General features: G+C 44.5%; 1 protein-coding gene across 6 annotated transcripts in view; it reads left to right on the top strand.

Moving 5' to 3' along the window:
* LOC143843452 (uncharacterized) overlaps positions 1-20,210 on the top strand; it is an 85,610-nt gene extending 65,400 nt beyond the window's left edge. For 2 of the 6 annotated variants that reach the window (XR_013233561.1, XM_077349512.1), the window contains 5 exons: positions 4,023-4,080; positions 9,437-9,478; positions 11,666-11,783; positions 18,744-18,811; positions 19,678-20,210. Coding sequence is in view for 4 of the 6 variants with exons in the window: in XM_077349512.1 (XP_077205627.1) it covers positions 4,023-4,080; positions 9,437-9,478; positions 11,666-11,783; positions 18,744-18,781 (256 nt within the window). In the remaining 2 variants the exon portion in view is untranslated. Of the gene's footprint in view, positions 1-4,022; positions 4,096-9,436; positions 9,479-11,665; positions 11,784-18,743; positions 18,812-19,677 lie in introns of all 6 variants that reach the window. The other 4 variants (XM_077349511.1, XM_077349510.1, XR_013233560.1 and 1 more) reach the window with 2 other exon arrangements.
* The last annotated feature ends 1,716 nt before the right edge of the window (positions 20,211-21,926 follow it).

Raw genomic sequence — 21,926 nt, 5'->3', positions numbered from 1 at the left:
GAGGTGTGGGGCTCTCAAGATGGCTTCTCTGATTACCTCCCCCCCCCCCCCCCAGGTGTTCATGCTGTGTCTAAGCTGAACTCCTGGTTGGTCCACAGGTGGGTGACTGTTCCTTTACCTGGGGTGGCCAAATAGCTTGAACTGGCCCTGCAGGTTCTGTGCCTCTCCATTCCCACAGCTTTCAGACAAAACCCATCATCTGCTAGTCAAAAAACAAAAGCCATATTTTCTTTAGGGCATGCTCCGTAGCTTAATATTCATGCACTCTTCAATATAGCAAAAGTAATTCTGGCTTCTGTAATACAACTGGGTACACAAACATGGAGATACAGTAAGTTAAGGAGAACCCAAACCTGATGCATCTCTAAACTGCTGGAAGTGCAAAGGGATAACGAGCAAGTTAAATATTCTTTAGTGGTGGGTCCTGACCTTATTCCAAGACATTTCTGTCAGCAGAGAAGGGGGAACTAAATATGATTCAATTAGTATTTGGTTCACCCAGTATTTTTTCCATCCAGTGTATCTTGTTTGTCTTCTTTTCAGTCATTAGAATCCATCTTAGATCACTGGGAAATAATTTCAGTCAGCTCTTTATTATAAACAGACCAGTGTCTTGTGGCACAGGTTTTTATTCTAGCAGATTCTTTCATGATTAGAGAGCCAACTGTGCCAGTCACATTCCGGCAATGAACATTTATGCTAGAATAAAAACTAGACACTACAACTAGCACAGCTACATCTGTGGAATTATAACCGTGTCCTTTTTTATCTCTCTGTTAGGCTGTCCTTTAATTCAGTGGTTCCCAACCTTTTTATCACCGGGGACTGGACAACGCTTGACAATTTTACTGAGGCCCGGGGGGGGGGTAGTCTTTTGCTGAGGGAGATCGCCGCCGCCTGAGCCCCTGCTCCACTTGCTTTCCTGCCGGTGCCCCTGACTTCCCGCCGCCCACTGGGTGGCACTGCCAGCAGCAGCTGCGCAACGCCACACCAAGGGGGAGCCTCAGCCATGGCGGCCGCTGGAGAGCACCAAAGGTGAGCAGGCGGCAGAGTGGCACCAGCCGGGGAGGAGGATAGGGAGGAGCTGCGGCCCGGTTCCGACTGATCCATGGACCGGTCCCTGTCTCCGACCAGGGGTTGGGGACCACTGCTTTAATTCAAGCTGGTCACTTTGTTAATACAGGCAAGCTGTTCTCTCAGAGGCAGCCTGATCTTTTCCTCACCAGATGTGCTGATGAGAGAACTTTGCTTTTTTTTCCATAGGAATTGTTCTAAGGAAGTATAGGACAGAATAAAGTGCATGCCCTTTCCATGATGTTTGTAAGCCGCCACACATCTTTGGAAAACAGCGGGATATAAATTCAATAAATAATGATGATCAGACCTGATCATGTCCACCAAACCCAGCCTGCAATGGATGGGCAAAGGCATCATTTGCAAAGGCAGTACAGACAAGTCTTGACAAGTCAGCAGGTGACAGTCAACCACGTCCACACTAACCCCAAGGCCCAGCAGCTCATAGTTTTCCCCTACCTCGGATAGCAGCTGTTTTACTGTGCACAAAAACCCTATGGAACAATTGGAAAAGGCAGAGGAAAGAAGGCTGTTTCCAATTTAAACTGCAGGGGGTATTCAGGGAGGCAGAAGGTAATTTCTCAAGCTGGAAGGTGTCCAGGATGCCAGGATTTGCACACATGAGATGCCTGGGGTCTCAAGAGATAAACCCTCAAGTCGTGCAGGCCTCCTGCTGTGCTGCAACTCACTGAGTAGCAGTCAAAGAGAGCAGCAAGATTGGTTTGGGACACCGAGCCCACAAGGTGGCCCATCGTTCATGGAGGATGTGGGGAAGAGGGCATATCATGAATGTGCTTCACCTTTGCCCCCAGAACATAGAGGAGAGAAATTTTGTGGTTGTTTTGTCCTACTGTCTACCCCAGCCATAGGTAATCCTTGCTCTCTACTGCAAGTATACTTATCTTGAGAGAACAATTGCTGAAGAGGAGCTGGATAGTGGTAGATCATGGAAGCTGAGATACTAATATTTTCTTGGAAAAACATGCACAACTTCAGGACCTTCATTTCTAAAGCTCCAAAGTACAAAAAACAGGGGGGGGGGAGAACAACAGCTTTCACATATTGCTTACTGTCTACTAGTTTAAAATTATATTTTGCTAATTGCTTTTAGATTTCTCCAGTGTTTCTAGTTCCTTTCATTTGGGGGCATAATTTTTTTCCTGAAAGTTTTATCTTTTTCTAGAAAAATAGAAACTCTTTTCCACGTTATTAGGGAACCATTTGGGGGATATTGTATTTTTTTAGAAATGCCTACATCTTGTTTACCAGAGCTATGACCCTTGGATCATAATTTGTCTCTTTATGCTGACCTATTTGTCTTCAGAATTTAGTGTGTCAATACACAAAGAAAGGAGTAAGTCATTGATCCTATAAAGAAACAGCAATACAACGTTGGAGGGGAGTTGTGCTCAGAGCTCATACGAATGCAAACCAACTGTTCTAAGAATATCTTTGGCAATGGTTACTGAACCTGCAAACACTGACATCCATTTTGTGCAGCAAAATGTGGAGTCAACAGCAATGAGTAGAGCAGCCTGAGCATTTTATCCTGGGGAGACTCTTACAAAGAAAGAGAAAGAAAGCAGAGAGTGTTGTCAGGAAAATGATGTCGGGGCATTTAAAGAAAAATAGTCACAGTGGAATGGGGGGGGGGAAGGCTTGACCCTGATCCTTACCCAATGTAAAGTTGTCAGGGATATAGACTTTTATGCCACCCTTTTGACTAGTGTTTTACACACACACACACACACACACACACACACACAACAGGGTACATAAGTGAGAGCTCTGCTTCTTATAATTCTGTATAGCATACTGGGCATCTTTCAGCTTCTACCATGTTCCTAATCTATAGCCATACTAATGTTGGGGTTGTGTGCAGACAATGCACTAACTATTGGATTGGCCCTCAGTATGGATAGCTCACTCCCCTCAAAAGGGCCAATCAAAAGACTTGCTCACCCTCCTCTTCCTTACTAGTGACTAGCCTACTAATACATATTCCAACTGGGTGCCACAGATCAGACATATTCCAACTTGATCACTCCTTGATCACTCACTGGAATAGTGAGATGTTTGTCTCACCTGTGAGGTCTTCACAAGGCTCTGAGTAATAAGTTCTTCCAAACCTATTCTTTATCTCCTTCTTAGTTTGCCATTTCCCAGATGCAGAGTGGCCTTCTGTAGCTCTAGATGCTCACTCATCAGTTCCAGGAAATACCTTACAAATGTCTTGCAGTTGTCCAGCAACATCTATGTATTTATCTTCCTCCCAGATCAAGAATGATTCAGAAGGAGGAAGAAGCAAAAGTCTTGAAGGTCACCAAAAGAGAAAGCTTGCAAGCACGGTTGAGTTCTACAAATACAATGCACAGCCAGGAGAAAGGGGAGCTGGTATGATCCAGAGGGAAGGGAGTAGCAGAAAACCTAAAACACAACTAGAAAGTAAGAGAGATGAACATTTTCTGTATAGTCCATCCTTCAGCATCTCTATTGTATCTCAGCAGTAGGCAGGATTATCTGATAAAGCTGCATTTCAAAAGGGTATCATTGTGTAATAGTACAGTGCCCATCAAAGTCTTTATTGTAAAGGGGATTAAGCAACCCCTGCTACTTATTGCAATATTTTACAGTCCAGGTGGTTTAAAAACCCTCATATATAAAAAATAATGTCTTCAGCCTTGTGGTACTCATGAAAACCTGGGAGTTAATTCTTCCCTTCGTGTTTCCCAGAAATTCTTTAAGGCTAGGTGGTTATTGTTGTTGTTGCTGCTGTTTTTTCTCACCCTGGTATCTGCTCCTACGGCTGGTAGCAATCCACTGCATCATCCCCTTGTCGAGTGCCAAGGCAGGACAGTGGATAACGAGCAGCCAGAGCCATCTCTGAGGCCATCCATCATCACTTGAGCTCTTTGTTCTGACAGCTGTATTTTGTCTCCTAATTTTAGAGCAACACTCCATCAGGAAACCAGGAGAAGAGAGGATCCTCAGCTTTTGATTGAAGAGGTAGGGCAAGCAGATGTATCCTCCAAACCACCTCAGGATGCAAGATGGCCGGGAGTCAATGTCCTCCTAATTCCTGTCCTGAGCTCGAGAGGCCTTCTGGTCATGATGCACCATTGTATGTTGTGGCTCTTCTTTCTGTTTCAGGAGCATTTCCCTCATTAACAGCCATAAGTAAAAAGAGCAGTGCTTGATCAATACCTTGTGTATGTTTTGAAAGTGTTTGTTGTCTTGGCTGCACTTTGGGGATCATATATAAGGTTTATTGATCGAGTGGCTATGTTTTGAAATGAGGGTGATCATGCAGCTGAATGGCGGGTAAATACCTGTCTGGGATGCTTAAGGTTGTGGCTACTTGCCAGTCCCAAAGGAACCAAGTTCAAGACCTTTCTGATTTCTTCTATCCCCAGAAGCAGCAGTAATACCATCAGGCCACACATTCATTTGATCTCAAGTCTTTGTTTTAAGAGATTTGGGAGTATCCTATGCCTAAAAAGTTATACCTGCTGGTCTGCCTTTGATTCCCCCCTATGACATCTAGCAAAGTATAATGATTTGTGAGCCTGTTTTTCACCCATTCTAAAATTTTATGGTTCAGCAAGACTTATAAAAGATTAACAGTAAAAGTTTTCAAGTTTGTTCTGTGTTTGAAAACTGATCCCGTGCCCTGTTTCCTCTTTTTATCTCCAAACTAACAGACCCAAATGGACCTGTCTTTTAAAAGAACCTCCCTTCTCCCCCCCCCCCCCCCGTTAAAATACCCAAGGTGGACCCTGAGGAGAAGGGCATGGTTTCAATTAATGAAACTATATGGGGTTAAGCTCCCTTCCCCATGTCACCCTGATCCAAATTCGGTACCTGTAATTTATCTTTGAAAGAGAGAGATCCATGATCTTTGTCACATCTGTTGAAGCCCTCGCAGCTTGCCCTGCTTTTTGATCCTTTCTCTTAGTTCTTGACTTCTGCATTCTTTATTGCTGCACTCCTGCTTAAAGTTCAGGGCACAAAATAGTTGGGGCCTAACAGTCAAAGGATCAATAAAATGGAAAAGGATCAGACCAGTGAACTTCAGCCAACAAACAGGTCTAGCAAACAAACCAAGCATATATGAAGGGATCAGATGGCCAAACTGGAGGCATTCAAGTCGGATCTGATAACAAGCACAAGGCATGAGAGAGGCTGCAAAACGTGAGCCAATTCCCACTGAGACAAATGGGGAGTGAGATTTTGTCACTTTCCCTGTGAAAAGTCACGTTTGCAAAGGGAAGCAATGAAACCTAAGCCTTGGATCAGGTTCTCAAACATTCATGGGCAAGGGTCTGAATTCTATTATGGACAATCAAGAAACTAGCCCTTTTTCACTTTTTCCGTTGCCAAGAAAAATGCAAAGTGTCAGAAGGAAGAGCTTGTCTATGTAACATAATGATCTTTTTTTTTGCTTGGTTGTAACGGTATACAAGGTGTTTGGCATCCAAGGCGGTACAAATGCTTGAGTGCTCATTCCTGCAAATGTGAGCATTTCCAGCTGCATAGGACAGACATTTGGGTAAGAGCATGAAGAAGAAACCAGATGTCTCAGATTTGAGAGAAGCTGTGGAGATAAAGCAATTTCCCTAAATGGAATACATGCAAAACCTTCCCGTTTCTTTTACTTTAGTAGTGGATTATGCTGTCTGTCTATTACAGTTTCTCCTACCAAAACTGTGTGGTGGGCTAGGCTGGGAGAAGATAACCGGCTCAAGGTCACCCAGTGAGTTGCATGAATGAGTTTCATGACTGAGTGGGAGTTCAGTCTCCTGAATCTTAGTACAACACTCTAACCACTTCACCACACTAGATCTCAGTATTCTATTGATAAGTTTCCATTCCTAACTGCAGCTGTAGCACTGTCCATATGCCCAGATAAGTGTGGCACATGGGGTGTTAGGCTTGTCCTAAATGGTTGCTGCCCTTCTCTGTATGCAGCCTTAGACTGTGATCCAATGAACTACCAAAACCAGTACATTTTGAGCACCAGCTCTGAAATGACAGAATTCTGTGTAGAGATAATGCTGTCTATAAAGGGCTGCCCTTGAGGAGTGTTCTGTTACTTCAGTTGGTACCGCTGCCACTAGAATGTTGACTGGAGTGAGTCATAAGGTCCATGAGGCCATAAGAACCATCTCATTCCAGTCTTGACCCATCTGCACTGGCTCTCGGTTTGTGTCTGGTCACAATTCAGTCATGGTGTTGATGTTTAAAATCCTATATGGTTTGGGACCAACATTCCTGAGAGACATCAACCCCCCCCCCCTTATGAACCTAATTGACAACTAAGATTATTTCTTTGGGGGGGGAATTATAAGGGCAAGAATAGAGAAAACTGGAAGCAACACTAAATAAGAATTTGATGGTATAATAGAGATGGGGAAGGAACTTCTAAATGGTAGAAGATGGGCAGGAAGAAGACTGGGATATGTGGAATTAGGATATTCCACGTACAGAGAGATGGGTGAAGGGTGGAGCCTGTTCGCGTTATGGTAGCTCCGGTATAAGTGGGATGAAGCCAAGCTGAAAATAGTCACAGTGACAAGGGAAAAGAGGCTCTCCCTGCCTGTACTATCAAAACTTAGCAGCAACTGACCTGTTCCACTCCAGCAGTGAAATGGAAACTCTTGCTGATAAAACTTGCTCCCCTGGTCAAAGAAGACATTGCTTTCCTTGGCTGGGACAAAGAGGCCGCCTTGGTTTCTGGGCCTGCTTTCTGACTGTGGAGCAGCAGGGAAAGGAAACAATGAAAGAATGCAGCTCTGTGGGCCTCTATAGTCACAGGCTAGCTTTTCCCTACACTCCCTTCTCCTGCCTCTCTGCAAGGTGACACTGTAGTCTCTATTTCACCAGCTGTACTGCCACCAGGAATGCTTTAGTCTATGCCTCTCACAGTGCCTAAAAAACCTGCCAACACTTACTGAGAGGAGGAGAAGTGTGTTTGGGAGATGTTGCCTAGAGCATACTTGGTAGCAATATTATTATTTTATTTACAACATATGGACCCCACCTTTCTGATCATACAATTTAAAATAACATCTTGAAACCACTAGAATCAACACCCCCTCCAAACACACATCATTAAAACAAAATATAGTGTTAAAATATTTACAAAACATAAAATCAGCAATTAAAACACTAAGAAGGACATATTCTGGAGTGTTGCCTGTTGCAAAAAAATGTGAAACAAAGTTTGAATTTCAGATCCCAACATATCAGCTTACCGGGTTGCAAATTTTGAGGTTTTTAGCAGTGGGTTTTGTATTTCATGTGCCACAAGGAGAACCAAGTATGGTGATGAATTTCATTTAGCCCTTCCTTATGCCTCTTCTCACGGCCACAAGTAACTAAGAGTGGTGCTGACCACAGAAGAGTCTCGCAGTTTCCTCCCTGAGAGAGTGGGAGGGAGAAGAAAGGAGATGTTTACTCTTTGAAGTTAATGGAGTGACTTGATGTGTTAATGGGCTATTTACCAACCTTCCCTCCTCTTCTCTCCTTTTACAAGTGAACATACTTCAGGACAGCAGAAGAAGTCTGCCTCTGGCTGTCCCCTACTATTCATTCCCACATAAGTGAACTATTTTTTAAAACGATCTCCAAGAATGAATGATGGAAAATTGAACTGTGTGATTTAAAAAATGTTTTGTGTTTTAATGACATTTTTCTGCTTTCAAAACTTTCTAAAATCACCAGCAATAACATTTTCCTGCAAAATTAAACTACAGTGAACAGTGGGAGAAAACTAAGAACCCTCACAAATGCAAAGGAAGCATTTTGTAATATAAGACACATTGGGGAATATGATTTGTTTCATCAGTTCCTGTTGTTGAGTATGTTGAGTATGCCTGAGTATATGAGCAAAGTTATGTTATCTCTCCTATGTTGTTTATATGGGTGGATCAAACAATGACTTTTTTGTGCCAACACAAGGCTTATCCCCCAGTTATAGCAAACACCCACCTACAGCCTAGTCTAGGAGATGCATTTATGAGCCAATCTGTGTGAAAATCAGGACTGGAGAACAAGGAACTGGAAATAAGAGATGGGGAACCAACATTCACCTCATTATAGGAATACACGTCCTCAATCATCCTCCACTTCCTGGGCCACATTTACTGGATCATTGTTGCCTCAGTCAGAAAAACCCTAGACTTCCCTCCCAAATGAATAAAAAGTGCAATATACATCCAGTGCCTGGATTACATTGAACATGAACAGTGGGAGCATACATGTAACCAAGCAATCTGCACCCCAGTCACAATATTCTCCCCTAAAATTTGTTCCTTTGGACTGGGAAAATGGATCCAGTTTCTACTAAGTGCTTGGAAGCTTTCTTTGGGGAAGCAATCAGCCCAAGCCATTGCAATGGGTAATCAAAGATACCCCACGAGTTTCTGTCCCTCCCCACCTATGCCTGTGTCATATCCCCATTCAATCTATTATACAACAGGCATCTTCTACAGCTGCTCCCAGGTGAACGGGCAGCTCCATTGATTGATGGGCATGTGTTTGATGAACATGTGTTTGAAAGTGTATCCTTCCTTTCTGAAGGCAGATGCTACAAAAAAAAAATCTGAGGCAGCCTTTTGGATTACTGTGAAAATCCATAGAGCTTCACAGGCTGTTATCGCAAAGCTGTCCACCTGTGTCTAGCCACAGATGGGGGATTGTAAAACACCATGTGAGAGATTTAAGCAGGTTTCCCTTCGTGCTACGGTGATAGGAGAAATGGGTAGATTAGGAAGTAACACATTGGCAGAATTAAACCTGTACCATAAATTATTCCATGGAGGTGAGAGGAGAAACAATGGGGAGATGCTCCAGTGCCTGGTTAGTCACTAGACAGTGTAGGAGGAAGAGATAAGGGACAGTTTGGAGCACCCAGAGGGAAAAAAAGGCATGGGATTCCTCTTTTGGGTCCCATTCAGACTGTTGTTGAGCACAGAGGAGGAGGAGGAAGAGGAAGTAAATATGGCCAGAAGAAAATATGGACAGGCCGAAAGTGGCATGGCACCAGTGTGGGCAGGAAGTCCACCTCCCACCCTTGTTGAGGATCTACAAAACACCTGTGCAGCTGAGGTACAGGACCTCAGTAGGAACTGTGGGCTTGCAGAGCCAGCTGTCCCAGTTCTTCTGGGAGGAAGCCTTGGCATGCAAGATGACCCAAGTCAAAAAAGGCTGGCTGACTGCTTTCCACAAATGCCAGCAAGAAAATAAAGAAAATGGTGTAAGGCAAAAATCCGTTTATTGCTTTGTAAAGTTCAGTGTCTTATTCCAATAAATGTGTTTACAATAAAAAATGAATTGTTTTTTTCCGACTTAAATATATCAGGAGCCAAAACAGGGACCGGCTTATAATTTGCCCATTTTCAAGGTAAGAACCTTTTCCTCAGTGGCTATTCTCTCTCTAAACTTCACTATTCACTTGAATCAATGTCAGTTTTTTTCAAAATGAAGAAAATCACCTATGGCTATATGCTCATGCATTTCATGGAGGATCCTACTCTCATTAATTATGTCTTCCTTTCACTGAGCTCTCTGTTTTGAGAAATATACCAACAGAAGGTTAATATTGGACTTCTCCACAGTGGCTGAAGTCAGTTTGGAGCAGACAAACCATATTTCTGTTGACTTTTGCAGTAGTTACAAAGCCCTGGTGGGTATGGCCATTCCCCACAGTACCCACTCAGTTTCCTCTGGAAAGCCTTGATGCAGGGCATAGTCAAGAATGTTTCCCTGTTGTTTCTTCAGAAGTGGACACTTTCACAGGTACCTCTGAACATGGAGATTCCATTTAGCCCCTTTTAAAGCTATTAAAAATAGCTAGTATCAGAGTTACTACAATAAGTATTTTGAGGCTTACACTGAGATGCTCTGAAAGTCTTTGGCAAGGGGTTTAAGCAGTCTTCCAGCATTTATTGCAATGCCTAATTTCTAAATTGAGACATGGAAGAGTTCACATTGGACTGAAATTCTACTTTCTCCCACTGGGGCCCTCATCATACTCTTCTTTTGAATCAAATTGGTTTTGCTTATTCCCTGATGAGGGAAAGGAACCAGACGCTCTCATCTTGCTACTTCCCCTGTGCCATGGCTAAGCCCAGCTTTGAAGGCAGACTTCGGGGTTAAGCGGTCCGAGAGGCTCTTTGGATTGAGTCCAAATCCTCACTCAGCCATGAAAATCTGAGGGTGGTCTTGGACATGCTCATCTCCCGTTTGTCAATCCCATCCCGCTTATTCGTTTCAGCGATTGGCTGCTTCCTCCTGGAAGATGCAGAGGCTCAGGGCATACAGAGCAGTTGGGCCGTTTTTCTCAGAATACATTACCAACTTTGGAAAACATCAGAGAGACAAGCCAGGATGTAAATATCTGTGGAAGAAAGGCTTTTGTTTTCCTGGTTGTTCATGTGACCATGACCATGATTACATGTTAATCAAAAAAAAAAAAGCCTCGCAGTACAATGCAAGGGCAAAAGGAGAGTGTGGCCACACATCCTCATTTGCCCCTAGGAACCTTTGGGGAAACAGTTTTGATCTTTTAAAAGAAATGTGTCATTACATTTCCCCCTTAAAATGATGATTTCATTTCAGAATAGGTCGTTTAAGAAAGAAGAAGAGCTGGTTTTTATACACTGCTTTTCACTACCTGAAGAAGTCTCAAAGCGGCTTACAAACACCTTTTCCTTCCTCTCCCCACAACAGACACCCTGTGAGGTAGGTGAGGCTGAGAGAGCTCTGAGAGAACTGTGACAGACCTAAGGTCACCCAGCTGGCTGCGTGTGGAGGAGTGAGTAATCAAACCCAGTTCTCTAGATTAGAGTCTACTGCTACACCATGCTCACTCTCCTCATACACAATAAAAGCTTCCGATCAACAACAAACGTCTCATCCAGTTTAAAGATTTACAGAGTCACAATTAATACATTAGAAAAGAGATGCAGAAAACTTAGGCTATAACTGAGTTATATGAACTCTATTCTTTAAGAGAAAAGGTACTATTTTTTTTTAAACTTCCCTGTGCAGAAGAAAGCACCTAGTTAAAAAAAAACAAAAAAACCTAAGAATGGCCCTAATTCAAAGGAACTTACTTTCTGGTAAATTACAATTGTAACCTGAAACATTCAGATTATGAGGTTTTCTTTTTTTCTTTTTTGGCTCTGTGGTCAGGTACTGGAAAAGCTACTGCCAGTGCATTTTATTTTATGAAAACCACTAATTTACAATTGTGCCACTGGTAAAAGGGTTCTCACTCTTTACGAGAGCTGCTTCAAATGGAAAATGAGAGTCTAATTTGGCTGCCTCCTTGTCCCCGGAGCTCCTTCCACAGTCCCTCCCAATCTCTTCTGCTGCTCGTTCTTCCCAAGCGCTCTCCAGGAACAAGCCTTCATTACAGATAAACAGGAACTAATTAGATTTGGAGTTGATGATGTAGGTGACCTTTCAGAGTGGTTTGTGCGGCCTTCCTAGGCACAAAGCTCACTCTTAATATTAGCTGGAGTTTATTTACAAAAATGCGGGACGTGCAACTGCAATTAAAGTGTTCCACTTTCGCACCATTTAGGACTTGTTCACACAAGAAGATTCTTCTCTCATGGAGCAGCCCCTGCCGTTCTTGGGCAGGCATTCTAAAGGAGCAGTGCTGTCGGAAAAGATTGGCAAGGCAAGATGGTCATTGAAAGGTGAGTCCAAATTCCAGGAATTGGCGATTTTAGGCAAGTTGTGAGGTTGTGAAGCTGGTGTGTCACTATGATCTCATGGCAGAATAAGAAATATACAGCTGTAACTAGTAAGATATCAAGGGGAACTTTAAGTGGAATTTTTCTAGAAGGTTGTTAGCTTCCTTTTCTTACTACAATGCCTTTGTCCTCTACAGAGTAGCTAAGAATTCTGGAATATTCTGTTATGACTGCATTTCCCAAAGGGAAAACATCATATTGGTGTGTGCAAACCAGGCCAAACGCTTTCCTGGGTTACCCTTAAAGAGGTAACTGATGTTGTTTGCTTATATTAATGTGAATGCACCTTTGAGAAGCTGGGACTTTGATTGGAGGAATAGCCAGAATGGAAGGGTCATTTAGCTCTTTCTTTTCTTGCTGTTTTTTTCCTGTTCAGAATCACCCTGCCTGCTGATTCCCCCCCCCCCCCGGGGTGGGATTTGAGTAGAAAAACAGTTTGAAGGGAAAGGAACAAGAGGCTTTCTCTGCCTGCTATTCCTCCACTCAAACTCGCAGCCCCTTGGGGCTGCTGCTGCTGTTTTGTTTTGTCATTTAATTAAAAATCTGTGGGAAAGATACATGTGCGACTTGCTGTCATGCCTGGTGTAGGCCTTATATGCATGCCTCCCTACTAGTTGCCTATTCACCTGGATGGTATGTGACCTAATTATGGTTCCTACATTTTGAATGCTCATATACACATCCTCAGCTGCATTCTCTCTCTCTCTCTCTCACACACACACACACACACATATGCTCATGCATCTGTGCATACACTCAGACACATGTATACAGTCAAGCACATACACAGGGGCTATGGGGTGGCCCCTTGGACCATGGACAGCAGCCCCAGCTCCTGACTTGTTGGCTGTCAGTCAATTGATTTAATGTCATGGGCATTGAGATGGGAGATGGGGGAGAGCGGTGGCTGTCACCGAGCAGATGTTGATACTCATCTGATGAAGCTGTTAATTTAACTGGAGTTTACTGAATGGCAATTAGGTGGGGCCTCATTACCAGCAACGAGCAGTGCAAAGACACATTATCGAAACCCAGGGAAGGAGAAGGCAGAACATCAGGGAAATGGTGCCAAAGTGTCATTTAGGATCTGGAGTTATGCATCTGAACGCCCTCCGATAGGCTGGCCTCCCAAATGATCGCAGCTGGAGTCAGGCTTCCCAGGCTGACAGGCCTGCAGGTCTTGAGATAAGAGACTAGCAGAGGACTCTCCGTGGAGGATGAAAAGCAAAATGAGAGTCTGCCTGTATAATGGGAAGGCAAAACAGCCGGGTGAGGAAGCAAGCACCACATAGGATGAGAGGGGAAGGGGCACTCCCTGGCCATGAGAGCCATGCTGTAGATCAGGGGTAGTCAAACTGCGGCGAATGCAGGGGCTCCTGGGAATTGTAGTCCACGGACATCTGGAGGGCCGCAGTTTGACTACCCCTGCTGTAGATGGTCCGGGCCACAATGGGCTGGGGCTACATTTTGAACATCTCTTGCACATAAGTTTGTAGTTCATTCGGTCTGAGGCCCCTATGCTGCACCACATTGGTGGGGCCCTTTGTTTTTCCTAAATGTGTAAAGTGTAAAGTTTGGTCTGTCTGTCCTCTATCCCTCCCTTTGCTTTCTCCTGCCCTTTTCCTAAATGAAAGTCCACTGCTTCTCCTCCCAGTGACTAAGATACCTGTAATCTGTCAACTACTAATTAGGCCACTACAAATTCTCACTTTTCTTGCAATCAAAAACAAACAAACAAACATGTAGCCACTGTACTCTGAGGCCTGCAGTGTGATTTTTATTAGACATTAGTATATACTTTTGCAAATTGTCACCAACCTAGGGCATTGCAAAAACAAAGCGAAAGTAAAACATGAAATAATTTTAAACACTATTTTGCAAATTTTTGTCCAGCTTTTCTGACTGCAGTAGCAAAAGTAATTGCCATGTCTTCTCTGAATAGCAAATTTTTCTGATTTCCAAATCATGGAAAGAAAAATCATTCTGTCCCCAAATGGCATTGGTTGGTTATTTTTAAATAACTTTCTATGGAGTCTGAAATATATAGTAAATAATTCAGAAATTCTTCAGCTTGACCCAAGACAGGATTCATCTCTCTGTTCCAAATACACTGCAGGCTTGTTTGACACAGTAAAGAAGAAAAAGGTTTGTTTTGTTTTTACAATGGAGATCAAAGAGATACATTCAAAGCTGGGGGGGGGGGTGTAGGGGATGACTTTATGTACCACACTCACTGTGAAAACTTAGTGGCATTTATAGCTGCTAAGAGTTCTTGAATGCCAACTTCTGGGATCCAAAACATAAGGTTTTGATTGCTTGCCCAAACTTTCCAAATCAGTTATAGGAAGATAAGGGGACTGAAATTACAACCATGAACTCTTATGAGACTTTTGGAGTGAGAAGTTCTCCAGCGCACAGATATGGCAAATGGTCAAAATCCTAGGCATGGATTATTAATCAGATTTTCAATGAAGGGAGGTCTTGAACTATCTTCTGTTTTACACATTCTCCATGTATTTCTACAGGAACTTTAATCCTGAAGATCTAGCAGAGCTTCCCAACAAGACCAGAGCCCATTCCGCACACATAGGATAATGCACTTTCAATGTGCTTTGGCAGGAAAATCTACTTCTAAAGTGCATTATCTATTGTGTGCAGACTAGGCCCAGGACTCATCTTTTCATTGCAGTATTTTGCTTCACTCCTCCCACTGAAACCTATTTGATACCCTATACCCCAGTGAGGACATCCCAGATCGGACATGTCATGTTCACGAGTAATGAACAGTTAAAGAAAAGGAAGCAGAGGGCTAAGCAAATTGATAGCTTTCACAATAGAGGGGAGGTTACAGTAGGGTCACCCTACTTGTGAGCAGTATCATTTTTTCTCATTTATTTCTTTATAATTCAGTTTAAAGCCAGCCACTCCCATGCAGTGGCTCATGGCCACTCAAAACATCTACAGGTCCCCCCACCCAAACTAGAAAGTTGAACCTACCTAGGGATTGTCAATGTTATTGTTTTGTTGAAATGCTGTTCTAGTCGGTATATTATATCATGATTGTTATCCCTTATACTGTTATATGTTCTATGTATATGTTCTACAATGTATGGAAGGCTGGTGTAAAAATCTAAATAAATAAATAATATAGCATAAAATAAAATGTCGGGTAGCAACAATCCCCGACAATAAAACATTAATAAAACCTAGGTTTTCTGGATTGTTCATCAGTATTCATAAGTTCATATGGAGTCAGCAAAGCCAAGTTTGTGGATGGTAAATCTGAAGTAAACTCTGAAGGGCATAGGATGGAACTGTATGAATGGTCAAAATGGCTTGTGACCAACAATGCAGGGTGAATACAAAAGGATACACAATGGGGTGGATGGGGCCTGACTTGGCAATGGTAGTCCAGGGACCTGTCTGCCCACAATAATGTACTTTCAATGCACTTTAGAAGTTGATTTTCCTGTTCTGCACAGGAAAATCCAGCTGCCAAAGCACATTGAAAGTGCATTTTCCAATTTGTATGGAATGAGCCCAGGAAAGACAAGTAAGAAGAATCATGGTAAATAGCTCACCAAAGACACTGTCAGTGTGCATGTGCAGTATGTGGGGTATTGGCCACATTTGGAGCACTGCAAAAAGCCCCGTCTCATTGTCAAAAAGAACAGAAAGTGGTAGTTGTTCACTGTATGTATTGTAGTATTGTTACTGTTTTTCCTGCATTGTTCTCCAATTTTGTAATTTTTATGCTATAGTTCATCACATATAGGTAAAGGTAAAGGTATCCCCTATGCAAGCACCGAGTCATGTCTGACCCTTGGGGTGACGCCGTCCAGCATTTTCATGGCAAACTCCAGCACCTTCCCCAGTCATTACTGTTTTTATCCCCCAGCAAGCTGGGTCCTCATTTTACTGACCTCAGAAGGATGGAAGGCTGAGTCAACCTTGAGCCGGCTGCGGGGATCAAACTCCCAGCCTCATGGTCAGAGCTTCAGACAGCATTTCTGCTGCTTACCACTCTGCGCCACAAGAGGCTCTAATCACATATAATACTATTTTATTGCTCGGTTTTTAAACTGAGTCATCTGCCTTGAATTTCAGCTAGGAAGGTAGACTATAAGACTGTTTACGCACTGGAGGTTTCATGCCGGGCTGCAGGCTGGAGTTTTAGTTGTGGCAGGTTGCCCCACCTCTTCCTGCAACCACACGGGGGAGCATTTGGCCCAGTGCACCTCATCCACCCCCAATTAGTGTTCCTGCACGGGAGCTGGGGCAGTGAACTTCCCAGTGCATAAACAGTCTAAGAGAAGCAAATAAACAGACAAGTCAAAAGGATTGAGATGTGAACCATCCTCTTTACAAAGAAAGGCTAAAGCATTTGTGGTTTCTTAGTTTCACAGAGGGAAAGTTTGATGGAGGCAGTAGCTATGGCTTTAGAGAAAATTAGACACATTTATGGTGGGTGGATCCATCAATAGAAATGATCCACGATAACAAAATATTATCCTCCAGGCTCCGATGCAGCATTCTTCTGAACCCAAGATGATGGGGACTTGCAATGAAGAAGGGCTGTTGTCTTCAGTCAATATTTATGGGCGTCTGCCTAGCTGCTTTGGTAGACTCAATGCTGGAGTGGATGGAGTGCCAGCCTGACGCAGTGGGACTTTGGTTACACTCTTATGAAAGTGGCCAGTTGAGGGAAGTGTTGTGAAAGAGGTCACACTTTCCCTGCAGCCTCTGTTCATGGCTTCTGGCAGCTGCCACAGTGACATGTACTTGGCTTACACATACCTGCCCTTTGCTGAGTAGAAAGAGTGGGATTAATTAACTGATTAATTAGATACTCCTTTCCCCCTCAGCATTCACAACATGGGGAGCAACAGAGAATATAACAACAAATGAGGTTCTTTCTCCTTTGATTTGGCTGAGAAAAAAAATGCATGGGGTACATTTGCTTCACTTTCGTTGACATAGAGAAGGAACGAGTAAATTCAATGTATGTTTAAAACTAAGCACTGGTTCCCTTCCATGGGATGATGTGCCAGCCAGCTGTATAACTGAGTTCACTGAAATATAACACAGATTTGCATGTGGCAAATGAATCAACAGTTAATAATTTAGTTCCTTACTTTAGCAGCCAGTTCTCCACGCTTACAACAATGCTGCAGTGCACACGGCTATTTCTAGTTTAATGCTGCAATCCTGTGTCCCTGGGAAGAATTGCTTTTGAAATCAGTGGGGTTACTTCGGAGTTGAGCCACTGTTGGTGCTGCAGTTTGATCAGTCCATGCCTTTGTCTTGGAAAGGGTTTGTATTGAGGCTTCTCCTGCAATTATTCATTTCCAATCACCTTCATTTCTAATCACCTCTTTTGGTGCTTGGAATTTATTTCAACAAAAGCTAGGTGGATTTTTTCTCCTTAACAGTTGCTTGAAATGTTAATCCATATTTTCATTTGACTCAGAGATGTTTCAGAGCTGCTTAGAAAGGAAACAGGTGTTATTTGTTGGATGGAATATATACACGGCAGAATTTTCTTTTCTTCTGATAGAACAGATCGTCATTTCCAATCATTTGGTCAGCATCTGACCTTGCAGACATGCTTTGCTTTGGGTGCCAATCACCACTAATCTATAGCCAACCATGCAAGTAAGGAAAATGAAGTGCACAAGTTCCTTTAAAAGAGGTGGTGATTCCCTGTGATCCTTGTTCCCACTGCAGTTCACTGATGCCTCCCTCCCAATTTTCTTCCTGGGGGGTGGGGCTCAATGGACTCATAGTGGAGAGTCTGCAGTGGAAGGTAGAAACAGCAGAGACTGCCATCCAAATAACCATCCAAAGTATGGTGGAATTCAGTCCAGTGTTTCCAATCAAAAACATCTCCCAAGGGTCTAAAAGGGTACTTTGCCTTTGATTTGACTGAGGGAAAAAATGAATAGAAACATTTGCTTCACGTTGGACCAGATGACCCTAGAGGCCCCTTCCAACTCCATGATTCTACGTTGGCCGGTGGAGAACATACATGTGTGGCCAGTGGTCAGACAAAGGCAGTGCAGTTGGAACTGATAGTGTCACGTCCCTTAATGACCACCCAGCCCCATTGGGGGGCAGAGCTCAGAATAGGAGGTTGCCTCATGCAGATGAAAGGGCCAGTGGGGGGCACAGGCAGCTGCAAAAGGAGACAAATCACACTCTTCCTGAGGCCATCGCAGTTTGGAGAAAGGGTATTGGGGTGGCAGAAGACCCTCCTCCCCTCCACACTGTGGTCCAAGCCAACTTTGGCCCCTACGGTTCCATTGTGAAGCTGCAGGAAAAGTGGCTTGGGTTGGGGAATCCAAACCCAACTCATTAAAAAACATAATAACAGTTATTATGCCCATAGGCTTAGACTCACAGGCACATCAATGATGCAGTCCAATGATAATGGACCACTTATGGAAGCACACCACTTATCCCTCCCTGGCTACCACCATCATTGCTGCAATAAGGACACTCCCCATTTCCTTTGCAGTGATGGCAGTTGGGGTGGGGGAAACATGCTAGGTCTGGACAGAAGCTACCCTACTGGTTTGGGTTGATGAAGCCAATGACTCTCATCAGCACTCTGAGTCTTGGTGGAGGCACTCAAAGCCCTGTGTGAAAGGGGAGTCTGTACCCTTTCCAGACCATTATAGGCCCATCGATAGTCCTCGGGGATGGACCCCAGAACACACTTCTGGCTGGTTTGGGTGATCACCCGGAATGTTAATTGTGATTAACAAGACCAGCCAAGGTACTAGTATTTTTATCTTGGCACATCCACACCTAGGTATGCCAGGTAGCATTATCTGGCATTTGATTTGATATGAGCATATTGGTTACTAGATTAATTCTTGGCATTTCCTTTCACCATAACAGCCCCAACATGCTCATTCCAGAAAGACTCCAAGATCTAGCATTTCAGTATTCGATGGTCAATGGAAATGGTGAGCCTTTGTTTTGAATTTCCTCCACCTCTCTTTCCGACTAGGGGTTGGAGAGATGCTGCAGCTGGGGCATGGAGGCAGTGGATACCCTTCTAGAATATGGCTTCAGACAGCAGTAAAAGGTTTTTGGTAATCTCACTTAGAAGGCAGGGAGCCACTGCTACTGCACACACGGAGACACACATTCCAGCTCAGTAGCTGCTCCCATTCATTTCAATGGTGCTTGTGCAGGCGACCTTCCAGTCCAGCCCCGGGTGCTTTTTGTCCTTGCAGCCCTGAAGACAATGCAGGGGATCAGTCCAAGACAGTGCAGTGGGGCGGCAGTCCTGTGCGGCTGACTCTCAGCTCCTGATCACCAGCGAATCCCCCGAAGGACTTGCCGGCTATTGTCCCAGCTCCCCCTCGCACCAATTAGCTTAATTCATTTTTCCTCTTGCCTGTTCTCGGCCTGAGGAGGGGGAGGGAGGGCTTAAATAAAAGGATGAGAATAGTCCCTACTTGACCTCTCTTTTCCCCATGGAGTTGGCAGGCGAGGCGGGAGGAAGCCGTGAATAAAAAGGAACTCGTGTTTACAGGAGTGATTCTCCCATTAATAGTAGCATATGTTTGCATTTATTTAAACCTGCAGGGAAGAGTGTGTGCATGTGTGGGTGGGTGAGTGGGTGGGCAAAGAGGGGGCAGGGCGAACCGCCGCCGTCGCAGCAGCAGCAATATTGCACGCCGCACACCAGGTGCTTGCTGTCAGCCTGAACAAAAAGGGGCTGTCAGCATTCTGTGTGCTCGGAGGCAGGGCAGGGGGAGCTGGCAGCTTCCTGTCATCCTTGCCTTCTGCCTTCATGCTCAAACTCTTGTCTTCCTCCGCACAGGCGACCGGACCAGCCTGGAGGCCAGCGAGCCCCACTGTCTCGGCTCCACGCAAGGCCAGGGCATCTGCTCTCCCCTCAGACGCACTGGGGCCTGGTTCAGACTCCAGCATGGAGGCACCTCCCCTCACCCCTGGAACCGAGCCAGATGCACTTATACCCTGTGGGTCACTGTGGTCCCAGGTTTTAACAACAGCAGCAGCGGCACCTTTATTGGTGTACCGAACAGCACTAACAGATCATACAACAACCAGAAAAACACAGCAAATTAAACATAAGATGCTCGTATTGTTGTTGGTTCCATTTGTTCTGCTCCCCTCTCCACTTGTGAGCCCTGGGGGATCAGTTCAGTACCTCTGCTCCATCCAACTTCCTTCTCTAGGAGGTGTTTTCTGGCTTCTGCTCCGTGTTGCCATGACCACTTGGGTTAGGACTAGGGGATGTGCATTTTATTTTATTCAGTATTTACCCCATTCTTCCCCTTCCTCCCTTACCCTGCTAGATCAGTTAGACCGGACCCATGGTTTCCCAATGAGTTTCATGGCGAGTGGGGATTTGAAACCTGGGCCTCCCAGGGCCTTGTCCTATCCTCTAAGCTAGGAATAGTCAAACTGCGGCCCTCCAGAGGTCCGTGGACTACAATTCCCATGAGCCCCTGCCAGCAAATACTGGCAGGGGCTCATGGGAATTGTAGTCCATGGACATCTGGAGGGCCACAGTTTGACTACCCTGCATGACTACCCCTCTAGCCAGGCAATATTTTGGGGAGGAGTGTTATGGGTGGGGTGAATGATAAGGCTATGAGATGCTGGGAGGTGGAATATCCTAGGCTATGGATTTGGGGGTAGGTGGGGGAACATAAGCCAGTTTGCAGGAAGACAAAACTAATCCACTGATACAGGCTCACATCATCTGGCCAAGCCAGCAAGGCCAGCCAGGGAAGAACAGACCAGGAGTGGGAAAACAGGACCTCTCTGGGTCTGAGCCCTAAGAGCTCAGCCTGTTTCCAGCACACAGCCAGAGTGCCTTTCCTACAGCTGCCAATGCCCCTGTCACTACCCCAGTCTCTAGAGACACCAGACAACAACCAGGAGGTTGCACACCATCACAGGTATACCAAAATGTCACGTGTGAGAAAGGCAGACTATAAGCAGAGTGAAATAAATAATCTTGGCCCTTTAAAGAGGCACCCCTCTGGCTGGATCCCGTAATCCATGGGTGCAAGGACTGTGGATCCTTTTCCTTGTTTCCTTCCCCCAGCAGTCCTTTCCAACCCCTAAAAACCTGGTTCTCAGGGCTGCAGAACCTGCAGAGATTAAGAGTCGCACAAGTTGTAAGGGACCATGTCGGGGAGAAAATCACCATCCTCCTCCTTTGATCAGCATAGCTCCTCCTGACAAAAAGGACCTGCCATCTTGGTAGCTTTGAATGAGATGGGGTGGGGGGAGTAGCACACTGGATGAGGAATATCAGCTGGGCCAGGGTTGACTTCCAGGCTGCTGGGTAGAAGTCTTCAAGAAGACAAAGAGATCCTGCTGTTGTGGGATCTTGCCTAGGAAGGAGATAAGAATTGTAAGTTAAGAGGATTCTGAGGCACTTTCATCTTAAAAACTAGAGCATTGAAATTTCTGGCTGGAAACCAGCTTCCTCCATATTTCAATCGCTTCAAAAATGATTCAGTGATCCCAACATGGGGCCCAGGGTACCACAGCATCCACTGTTTTAAGGGTATTATTCAAATATTCCTGAGGTGGTTGAGTGGTCACAGGAATCATCACCTTTGTACAGAGTGCTGCATCAGGAGCTGCTGCCTCCACCATAAGAGGACTCCTGGCTTGGAACCTCCCCTAGCTGTGAATAGATTCCATGGCAGCCATGTTATGGTAGAATCCATTATCCTCTTACAAAATGCCAAAAATGTTCCCATGCTAAACAAAGTTGCCATTAGAAAAGAAGGAGAGAGGCTGGAGTTCATAACTGCAAAAAAGCTCATGTAACAAACAATAAAACAGACCCCATGTAAGGCAACTGTGCTATATTTCATAGGAAAGAGAAAGCTGAAACATCTGTAGGAAAGTCTGAGGTCATCCAGAGGAAGACTGAGTTGTCTGTAGACAAGAGATGTTTGCATCCAGAAAAAAATGGGCCCATCCTGACTCAGATGTTGCTTCCCATGTATTATTATGCCCGAAAAAGTAAGTAGCCCTTGGAGAAAACAAATCTCTTTTGACATCACACACGGACTATCTGGT

Source organism: Paroedura picta, chromosome 8 (assembly GCF_049243985.1).
Source record: "Paroedura picta isolate Pp20150507F chromosome 8, Ppicta_v3.0, whole genome shotgun sequence".
Lineage (NCBI taxonomy): Eukaryota > Metazoa > Chordata > Lepidosauria > Squamata > Gekkonidae > Paroedura > Paroedura picta.
This window is presented reverse-complemented; position numbering and strand designations above follow the sequence as displayed.